Source organism: Microcaecilia unicolor, chromosome 2 (genome assembly GCF_901765095.1).
Source record: "Microcaecilia unicolor chromosome 2, aMicUni1.1, whole genome shotgun sequence".
In the NCBI taxonomy this organism is placed as follows: Eukaryota; Metazoa; Chordata; class Amphibia; order Gymnophiona; family Siphonopidae; genus Microcaecilia; species Microcaecilia unicolor.
In genome coordinates this window covers 253,284,258-253,295,860 of record NC_044032.1, presented here as the reverse complement: position 1 = coordinate 253,295,860, position 11,603 = coordinate 253,284,258, and the positions used below count along the sequence as shown (strand labels likewise).

General features: G+C 44.7%; 1 protein-coding gene across 1 annotated transcript in view; it reads right to left on the bottom strand.

Moving 5' to 3' along the window:
- Window positions 1-217: 217 nt before the first annotated feature.
- LOC115462390 (chemokine-like protein TAFA-1) overlaps window positions 218-11,603 on the bottom strand; it is a 62,224-nt gene continuing 50,838 nt past the window's right edge. The window contains exons 3-5 of the mRNA XM_030192398.1: window positions 8,572-8,712; window positions 5,161-5,285; window positions 218-1,274 (exon numbers count right to left, since the gene is read on the bottom strand). Of these exons, the coding sequence (XP_030048258.1) occupies window positions 1,257-1,274; window positions 5,161-5,285; window positions 8,572-8,712 (284 nt within the window). The 3' untranslated portion in view covers window positions 218-1,256. The remainder of the gene's footprint in view (window positions 1,275-5,160; window positions 5,286-8,571; window positions 8,713-11,603) is intronic.

Here is an 11,603-nt window from a genome sequence, read left to right as displayed (position 1 = left end):
CTTTCATGTACCCCTTGTCAATACATGAGGGACTCTGGCACAACAAAGCCCCTACATTACTAAAATGAAATACCTTATGAACCATATATACTGACAGATACTGACAGAAGTTCTCTGAGCCATGTTTTGACATAAGAGATGTCACCTGTATAACTATTTGACTTTGAGCCTTGACAGTTTCGGCCATAGAATACATTTGATAAAGACAGGTCCTGCTAAGAATTATTTGGATGAAAGTCAAAGCTAGGCCCATAGCTAGAGGCTGAAGACATTCCTGATTCAGGCAGGAGAAAACTGAGTACACAAGTCAGGTAATGATTTGAGCCAATCCTAGTTCATCCATCTTGTAGTTGCCATAATAACCAGCTTACTTGCTCTATAGTAGTAACTCCACGTGTGACAGTAGGTTGATGGCTCAAGCATTCCAGATCCCACCATTCTGCCATTTGGTTCCAAAAGAAGAACTTATTTTTGTTAATAAATACTAGTTTCCAGGTAATATTGAATTATGCATTTGGATTTTAGATTTAATTACTTGCTTTTTCTCAAATGGAGGCTCAATCCAAGTTAGAATCAGGTACATGTGTTATTTTCCTGTCCAAGTGGACTTACAATCTAGGTTGCACCTGAGGTAAAGGAGAGTGGAGGGACTTGCTCAAAGAGCAGCAATGGGCAAAGCAACATTTGAACCCTGCCTTCCCTGGTTCTTCATCTGCTGCTATAATCACTGGGCTGCTTCTCCATGCCCTTGTCCACCACTGTAATGAATCCAGGTAGGATGTGGCCTCCTCTGGAATATAGCAGATTACCTCCTTATGTCTCCTACTCCCACCATAAGTATGTACATGTAAGAGTCAATCCTGCTAAAGAGCTTTCAACCACACCGACATTACAGCAGCCATTGTCAAGATGGCTACTTAGCCCTTCCAAAGCAAACAGCTAGAGTCTTGCTGCTGCAAAATAAATCTCTAGTTCTCTGACAAATCACAAGGCAGGGCCCCCTGGATTTTTGCAGAGATTGTTGACAGTGAAAGACAATACTGCATGGCTTCAAAATTTTGCGTCGTAATATTGCCACTGCTCTCAAAACAATAAGGCATCTAGTGTGAGCACGCCTTCCCGCAGCCTCCTGGTGAAATGGGGTCAGGGCAAGCTGAGCTCTAGAAATGGGAGATAATATTGTCTCATCCATGTTCAAAGGGTGACATTTTCAGTTGAGAGTTCAGGAGGGCAGATGGATGTGTCCTGTGTTGCCCTCAGTATCGGGGGTGAATCTACAGAGGAGAGAAATAGGGAAACATAAACATTGATAATAGAGTTCTGTTTTTGATTTTTCTGTTTTATTATGAATGTGATTAATGCTTATAGTATTTAAAATGACTGGATTTTGCAAGAGGTGGTTGGGTGTTCAATGGTATCAATAAAAATGAGATCAGAAAAGGACCAAGTATTTCTTAAGGACAGCTAGGGTGGCCATCTGGCACATCCCTTTGGTAAAAAAACAAACATACCAAATATTACCAGGCTCCCTATCCGTTTCTGCATACAGTTCAAACCAGGGGCGTATCTGCGTGGGGCCACAGGGGCCTGGGCCCCCGCAGATTTCGCCCTGGCCCCCCTACCGCCGTCAACCCTCCCCTCCGTCGCTTACTTTTGCTGGCGGGGGACCCCCAACCCCCGCCAGCCGCGATCCGCTTCCTCCTCCGAGTCCTACCTTTAAAAATATTTCTTCAGCTGGCGTGGGACTCCAACCCCCGCCAGCCGACCTGAGATCTTCTTTAACTTTCTTCTATCTTCGTCCTCCGCGTGGCCGACGTGTTGCTGCTGTTGTGCAAAGCGGGAGGGAGGGTTGGCAGCGGGAAGGGAGAGGGGTGTCCGGCAATGGCAGGGGGGGCTAAAATGTGCCCCTCCCTCTGGCTCTGGCCCCCCCTACCGCCAGATTCCAGATACGCCCCTGGTTTAAACTCCTCTTATTGACTTATAAGTGCATTCACTCTGCAGCTCCTTAATACCTCTCCACTCTCATCTCTCTCTACACTCCTCCCTGGGAACTCCGTTCACTGGGTAAATCTCTCTTATTTATTTATTGCATTTGTATCCCACATGTTCCCACCTATTTGTAGGCTCAATGTGGCTTACAGAGTCTTGTAATGACATTGTCATTCCAGGATATCAGATACAGTTAGTGATGTATCAAGATAAGTAGGGAAAAGAAAAGAGTTAGGTGGGTGAGTATAGAAGGTAGACATTCTTAACTGGGTTGGGTTGGCGCCCTTCTCCTCCACCGCTAACTCCAGACTCTGTCCTTTTATCTTGCTGCAACATATGCCTGGAATAGACTTCCTGAGCCGGTACATCAAGCTCCATCTCTGGCCGTCTTCAAATCTAGGCTAAAAGCCCACTGTTTTGATGATGCTTTTAACTCCTAACCCTTACTCACTTGTTCAGTACCCTTATTTTATCATCCCCACCTTAGTAATTCCCTTATCTTTTATTTGTCCTGTATGTCTATCCTAATTAGATTGTAAGCTCTGTCGAGCAGGGACTGTCTCTTCATGTTCACGTGTACAGCGCTGCAAACGTCTAGTAGCACTATAGAAATGATAAGTAGTAGTAGTAGTAATAGATCAAGCCTCCTCTTCCCTGGCAATCAGATCAGCAGCAATGGTGGCAGGCCAGCAGTGTGATGACACAGCACTCTCTCTCATTCTTTCTGGCTGCTTCTCCTCCCTTTCTTATGATTGATTACAAAGGAAGCATCTACCACGGGAAATAGCTTACTGTGTCCCTGACATGCTTGACTGCCATTACTCTGTCCACAATACTGTGTCCCTCAAAATTGGAAGTAACTCCAAAGAGATCAGAGGAGAGGGGGGAGCAACCTGGGAACATGGTCAGTAAGGTGGAGGGGCATTTTCGATATGACGTCTAAGTCCGACTTTGGACGTTTTGCAAAAAACGTTCAAATTCTGAATAGGAAAGAAGGTCATTTTCAAAAAAGAAAAACGTCTGTCTTGTTTTTGAAAATATTGTTTTGAACAAGATTTCATGATTTGGACGTTTTGTTTTTTGGACCATTTTCAAACAAAAAACTTCTAAGTGCAAAATGCCCAAAATCAAGCTATTGGGATGTAGGAGGAGCCAGCATTTTTAGTAGACTGGTCCCCCAGACATCCCAGGAAAGCAACTGGGCACCCTAGGGGGCACTGCAGTGGACATCATAAAATGCACCCAGGTACACATTTCACTATTTTCCCTTATCTTGTCTGCTGAGCCACCCAAAACCCACCACCCCCAACTTTACACCACTACCATAGCCCATACAGGTGAAGGGGCACCTATATGTGGGTACAGTGGATTTCTGGTGAGTTTTGAAGGGCTCACAGTTTCCTCCACAAGTGTAACAGGTAGGGAGAGGTATGGGCCTGGGTCCACCTGTCTGCAGTGCACTGCACCCACCACTGGACTATTCCAGGGACCTGCATGCTGTTCTAATGGACCTGAGTATAACATCTAAGGTTGGCAAGTAATGTTTTTAATCACATTTTTTGGGGGTGGGAGGGAGTTAGTGACCACTGGGGGAGTAAAGGGAAGTCACCCCTGATTCCCTCCAGTGGTCATTTAGGGCACCTTTTTGTGCCTTATTTGTTATAAAAACAGGTCTAGCTCAAAACGTCTTAGTGTTAGTCTTGGACGGTTTTTGTTCATTTCCATTATGACTGAAAAACGTCCGGGTGTTAGGAACACCTGAATCCCGCCCTGACATGCCCCTTGTGATTTGAACGCACTTCTGACGGACTTCATAGAAAAACGTCTAAAAATTGGTTTTGAAAATACCAGTTTGGACGTGTTTGTGAGAAAAACGTCCAAATGCAGACTTGTGCAACTTTTGGGGCATTTTTCTCTTTTGAAAATGAGCCCAAAAGAGGAATCTAAGAAGAAGATGAGAAATGGGAGAGACAGATATCTTAAGGAAAAAGAGCAGATAAAGAGCAGAGGGCTATGAGTAGTCCGATCTGCCTGAGAAGATACAAAACTTCATCTCTGCATTTGCTGATGACCTGGTATCTGTGTGCCTGAAATATCTGTACATCCAACTAAACTAATAAGCACTGGCTGCTGCAATGAAACTCAGCAGCAAATGAAAATGTGCTCATGTGTTAATATCTGCAAATATTGTAGAAAATGGGTTTAAAGAGTTTACAAGATCTCAGAGTCCCTGGAAGCAATGTGGGTGGGGGGGGGAAGGTATATAACTGCACATGTGGTAGAAGTGAGGGCTTTTTGGGCAGCCTTTGCTAATTTGCTGGGAGAGAGTTTTCATGCTACAGCTCCTGATAGCAGTGGCGTTCCTAGGGGGGCTGACACCCGGGGCGGATCGCCAATGCGCCCCGCCCCCCGGGTGCAGCGCGACACCCCCCCGCGAAAGAACCCCCCCGGGTGCACGCCGCTGGGGGGGTGCCGCGCGCGCCTGTCCTTCGTTTGTTCCATGCTTCTTCTCTGCCCCGGAACAGGAAGTAACCTGTTCCAGGGCAGAGAAGAAGCATGGAATGAATGGAGGACAGGCGCGCGCGGCCCCCCCCCCCCCCCAGGAACGCCACTGCCTGATAGGAAGAAGTCTGCCTTACTGACCTGTTGAATAGTGGCTGCTAGGTGCAAGCTTGCAAAATGGTGGACACCCCTGCATGTCCCGGATGCACTAACCCTCCACGAAGGGCTGTGGAAAATTTATTTTCCAAGCAAAGTGATGGCAATCCAGACAGAGCATCTGAGAAACTGTGAAGAGGTTTGGGTCCCTTTTTTTTTTTAATATAACCTGAATCAGGGGGATATGTTCTGAGATTATTTGTTTGATCGAGATGCTGACTGCATGAGGGCCCAAAGGTTGTTGTCAAGTAACTGTCGAGCCGGGGGGAGGGGAGGGGGGGAATGATCTTTATTTGATGTTATTCCAATGTTGGAAATTTGCAAAGGTTTTGTATTTAAACATTAATAAAAAAAATAAATAGTGTTTCTACTAATCTTTTTCTGTATTAAGAAAGTTTTTTTTCTTGGAATTGTATTTTCAAATTCTTATAAATAAAATTTAAACAAAAAAAGCAGAAAGAAAGACATACATCTTCAGTACAAACAAGCAGGACCGATTGTGCCCTTCTTTACCTTTGTTGTTTTCACTCTGTTCCCCTGTGCACACATCCAGCCAGAGTTATCCGGTAATGTCTTACACTCCTCTCCATCCAGACACGGCTCCATTTCACACCACCACTTCCCAGTTACTATAGAAGCTGAAAAACACAAAACAGGAAGACGAGTTACACACAACTGTGTTTTGTTTTTAATTAGACGGGGTTATAACTACAATAATATCTACCTGTTAATCTACAGGGCTGTTTCTACATTCTATTCCATTTATATTGAGAGCAAGGGCTATGGAGTTAAGATACACTAAACAGTTTCCTGTTTCTAATATGAAATATTAATGAAACTGGCCAGGCAGCTAAACAGCAAAGCAAATTTATTGGTCAGACTATTCAATCAGTCCATTCAACCTGTTCAATTTTCAAGCATTCCATCATTCAATTAAATAACTAAAAAAATCCATTAACCACCAATCACTAATATTCAACCAACAAATTACACAACCCATTCTCCGTATCAGTACATTATCCAATCAATCTATTCTGGAACTATTTTCCCAGATAACCATGCAGCCTGCCAACTAAGACAATCATCCAAACTAACAACCATTCATATACTCATCCAAAACAATATACTATTTAACCAACCCAACCATTCAGTCAATGCTCAGAACCATTCCACTAACAATTTGAGCAGTCCGATATCCAGCTACAGAATCACCCAAGTTAATCAACTATCTAACTGCCAACCAAACCAATGTACTTTTTGACTATTCAAGTAATCCCTGCAAGCAATCTCAACCCAGCCCTTGAGACACACCAAACCAGTCTGTTTGGAATAAATGTCAATATTCAGCCCTTAACCAGTTGAGTTAAACTGGCCAAAGATAGGACTGTTGTTTGTGGTCCTATTTGGCGGTTAACTTAACCAGATAAAGGCTGAATATCGGCACTTATCCAGTAAAGTGCTGGCCATCTGAACATATCCAGATGTTTAATGCTGGTACCCAGACATTGCCTACAGACCTGGTGTTGAATATCCGGACAAAAGTGATGGCTCCACCCAGCCCCTGGACCGCCCACACAATAGCCAGTTTCGGCTTTAGCTGTTAGTGCCATTGAATATCCCATCTATCTGGGAAAGTACTGCTGGATGTTCCCTCGGGACCCGCTCACTGCAAGTTAGCCAGGCAAGAGGCTCTTTCACCTGGTTAACTGGTTCTGATTTATTTATTTGGATTTTGCTCACACCTTTTTCAGTAATTAAAAAATAGGCCAAATAAGACAGAGGTTCCAGAGAAATAAGCCTCCTAAAAAAATGGCCCAATGAATTTTTTGTGTGGAGAAGTTCCAAATTCTGTAGCACAGAACTTATATACAGTGGAACATTGCAATTAGGGATTTCCTTCTTTCAAAATACCTATCTCCATTCTGTACTCTCCCGGCCTCCCAAACTACCCCCACAACTGGCTCACCCTCCCCCTCAACTACCCACACAACCTTAAAACTAACTCCTTGCAACTGCCCTACCCTGCAAACTCTGCTGACCCTCATATACTACCCCAACTCCTCCAACACCTGAAACTATCTCTTGCATTTGTCCCACCACCCTGTAAACTGTCCCACCCCCATAAACTGTCCATCACAAGTGTCCCACTACCCCAAACCCTAAAAACTATACCTCTAAAGTGCCCTACCACCTCACAAACTGCCACAATCCCAAAACATTCCCCACCATAATTGCCTCACCACCAGTATCCTGCTATAACCCCCAAATCTATCCTCTGCAACAGTCCCATCACCCTGCTAACTACCTCCTGCAACTGATCTAGCAACCTATCATATGCCCCATCCCTTAAAACTACCCCTTGCAACTGTCCCATCACCCCACCAATTGCCTCTACTCTGAAAAACTCCCCCCCCCCCTTGAAGTTGCCCCAGTACATACACACGCAGACAAAACACATGCACAGGAAGAAGGGTTGAAAAGATTTTAATCAGCCATTCTCTGCATGCTTTCCCCAACTGTTTTTTCTGTAAGGTATGTTTTACATATGGAAAATGGCTCTTAGAAAAGTGCATGGGGTATGCATGTGTAAAAACCCAGGCATACTGCAAGGTTTTACCAATGAACATTGGGCGGGTTACTTTAAGTAAATGTTAATAATGTGTAGGGAGTTCAGGGCCGGGACCAGCTTTTACCAGGAGTCATGTAAAAGTCAAACTCCATTACTCTGGTAATGCCATTAGAGGTCTCTGGGGGTGCTTAAGGCAGCAGAATCGTAGGGTCTATAAATAATCTGCCCATAGGCATTCCTGGATGGATATTTTGGATACAGCTGTGACAGAATTGTGATGCACACATGTATTTTATAAAACATGTGCAAACGCGTAGTTGTTGCACACATTTGCACTTTCTTTGGAGAAGGCAAACAAAATAAAACATAGACGAAGGGCAACCTTCGAAAGCTAATCAAGAAATGTATTATGTCCAATAAAAAAGGTATCATCTTATTTTCTTTTCTATGTTTTATTTTGTTTGATTTCTATTGATAACCTTTAAGAGTGGACTAACATGGCTACCACACCTCTCTACTTTTGGAGAAGGCATAAATTTGTGTATCAGAATTTGTGAGAGCTTATTTTATAAAAACACTAGGAAAAAAGGCCCGTTTCTCAGCGCAATGAAATGGGCGCTAGCAAGGTTCTATAATGGTAGGGGCCCTCTCCCTCCGTCCCTCCTAGCTGCTTGCCTGCCTCCGTGTGACTGTCGGACGTTGTTCGTGGTTCGCTCTGTGTGGGGAGGGTTTTTTTTTTTTGCTGCGCCTCCGTGCCTGTGCCGTTTCCGTTTCGGCCCTCGAGTGTCATTGCTCTGCCCTCAACGTCATCACGTTTTGACGCGAGGGTGGTGCAGACACTCAGGGGCACACCGGATATCTCGGGCGCCTCAACTTCCGTGGAGGCTTCATTAGAACGTTGGGGTTGCCTTTTGTATAGAGAGATATTGTTGCATACATTGCCTTTACACAAGTATCGATAAAAAAGTTAAACCAAAGTAAAATATTTAAAAGCATGATATCCAATTATGTATTTTTATAGGATTGTTCTGAGGGGATCACAACTGTTGAGTTGAATGTATCCAGAACTCAAGAGGAGGGGAACACGCAGGCGCCTGAAAGATAGCTAAGAGGGTGTGAGGCTGAGAGTTTGCTTCAAGTGCCTAATACCCTCGCACTGGCCCTTGCGTAATCAAATCCAGTCCAACTATTTGACTAACAACAAACCAAACCAATCCACAACCCAACCTAATTCAACAACCACCAACAAACCATTCATCCAGCTCACTAATCAATGAACTAACCAGTCATCTCGTCCACTATTTATTCAACTGAACATCCATGCATTCACTGAAGGACCTTCATGGATAATGTACCATCCACACATGATGGTTTGGCCTTTGTGGTTCCAGCCACCTTCCCTGGCAGGCATGAGCACTTTACTGTCTGTGATCGCTCCTCGATCCGGTTCCGATTGCAGCAACGATGAGCCGCGATAACCTCGCAGGTCCCGCCACCTGCAGTGGAACAAGATGAAGCATTGGGAAATGGAGTGATGAAACTCCTGCTAGCTGAGACTTTTGATCTAGGTCTTTGCATCAGGATGCATACATTTTCTCAGTTCCCTGGGTGGAAGGCTAATTGTTATACACTCAGAAACTGCAGAATGAAGGATTAAAAACTATAGATGTGTCATTCTTTTCATAATACATTGTGCTAATGATGTAGGATAATTGGCTGCTGATAATTATTTGCTGAAGAACACAGACTGTTTCCCATTCTGCTGCCACGCTACAGTGACATGTAAACTGAGACAGATTAGAGCTAGGAGTCACACAGAAGAGACACAAACAGCAATAATCTGAAGAGTTTAGTGGACATTCATCACTGGAAGAAACCAATACTGCTAGCACAGAACATATTCTTTATTTTTGTTACATTTGTACCCTGCGCTTGCCCACTCATGGCAGGCTCAATGCAGCTTACATGGGGCAATGGAGGGTTAAGTGACTTGCCCAGAGTCACAAGGAGCTGCCTGTGCTGGGAATTGAACTCAGTTCCTCAGTTCCCCAGGACCAAAGTCCACCACCCTAACCACTAGGCCACTTCTACCTCATCCATTGTCATTTTTCAGGAACTGAGGGGCTGATGCAGAAAACTTCCATTGGAACCATGTGCAGATGGCTTAGTGCACAACGTCTAACACAAGAAAGCACTATTTTTGCTCAATGCAATTAGCAGACAAATTACGGCTGCATTTAAGAATGCGCTGTCAGAAATAACAGCTCACACTGTCACAGTAGTATGCAGCTGTTTGCTGCGTTGAAGAGCAAAATGTCTTCCTTCCTGTCAGCACATGATGGTGACTGGCTCACACAATGACAGGAAGTGAAACGTTTAAAAACAGCCTGCTGCCTTCACCACCACCACTCCCCCCACCCCACCCCCACTCCCCCCACCCCACCCCCACACACAAAAAGAATCTAGTGGATTCCCTCTAATCTCCTGATTCCTCACCCCTGACCCCAGAGAGGACCCATCAATAGCTCGAGTCCCCATCCTCCAGAGATGCCCCCACTCCCCCCAGAAACCATTAAAAAAATCCCCCACTGGTCTAGTGGATTCCCCACCCCTTCTGATAGCAGAGATTACCCCCCAATACTTCCAAAATAATTCCATACCTAGTGGACCCTGACCCTGTAACCCCCCTGTGCCCTAAGTCCCCTTATACCTTTAATTACAGGTTAATTACAGGTAGGAATGATGCCTGTTTGACCTTGCCTCTGTGTTGCCATGTTCCAAAATGGTGGTGCCTGACCCTGCGTGGTGCATCCTGGGACATATTGCGCGGGGTCAGTCTGCAAAGTAAGGGAACTTTTCTCTTATTTGGTAATCTGGGTGGAGTCTAACAAATAAAGCAAAAATGTCCTTATTTAGCAGACTGGCCCCATGTGGTGCATCTCAGGATGCACCATGTTGGGGTCAGGCAATGCCATTTTGGAAGATGGTGACACAAAAGCAGGAGTGACTGTGCATCATTGGGAGGGAGTCATGGGGGGGGGGGGGGTCAGGGTCCACTACACTACCAGGGAATTTTTGGAGGGTGTTGGGGAGGGGGAATTGGGAGGTAAGGAGGTTGGTAGACCACCAGGAATTTTTTTGGGTGGTGTCGGTGGTGGGGGGGGAGAGGCATCTTGGGGGTAGAGGTGGGCCATCTTTGGTGTCAGGAGTGGAGGGTCCAAGGGAATTGCAGAAAAAAAAGAAAAATGCTAATTAAATCCTGATGAATTAGCAAAACTCTTTTCTCCATCATACACCCAAATAGCTGTGTGCAGGCATCGTGCTAACTTGCACACTTCCATCTGCGCCAGCCCCTGAATGAAAAAAAAATCATATGTAATGAAGTGACACAGATGTGAGCTTAGAGTTACAAAGACATACACACATGCAGCATCCAAAAACATCACTGAGGGGATAATACACAAGGTCTAGACAGAAAGGTGCTGATGATGATCAAAAGTAAACGCGGGTGCTAATGGCTGTTAGCGCCGTACTAGTGCCCGCATTTACCAGTGCAGAATGATCACAGGGGCTAGTGCAGCAAACGAGAGCACAAAGCCTTAGCGCAGATGGCATGCAAATATAGGTAAGCTCATTAAATGAGAGTGGAGCAGTAGCCCAGTGGTTAGTGCAGTGGACTTTGGTCATGGGGAACTGGGTTTAATTCCCACTGCAGCTCCTTGTGACTCTGGGCAAGTCACTTAACCCTTTATTGCCTCAGGTACAAATAAATACCTGTATATACTATGTAAACCACTTTGAATGTAGTTGTAAAAACAATAGAAAGGTGGTATATCAAGTCACATTCACATTCTGTATTCCTCCCCAATGATCAGAAAAGAGTAACCCAAAACAAAGGTGCCTTACAGCTGTAAAAAATAACCTCAGGTCCAAGCAGGTGTTGGAAGAGAGGATTTCCCATGCTTCTCTTATGATTTTTTTCTGCAAAATCTACCGGTTTCATTTGCTTTTGGAAGCAGAAGGAAGCTCATGCAAGCCCTTGAGCACTGGTTGTGAGAAACAGCAGACCCAAACGTGAAGCATACATTGACAATCTTGTCCTGAGTCTAAATTTAAAGCAGCCATGCTTTAAAAAAAAAAAAAAAAAGCACACATTGGTTTCTTTCTTGCATCTAAATATAAGCAGAAAATTTTTTTTAAACGCTTACATTTAGGCTGCAGAAAACAGATGCCAATGTGTTCTTCATTTTCGGATTTTACCAGGCGCATGCGCACAGGAGCTGAGCTTACAGCTGAACTCTTCTGCGCATGCGCCAAGCGCAATCCTCCCACCAAACTCCCTAATGCTCAAAGCTATAAGCGCGCCTATATCTGCATCTCATTATCT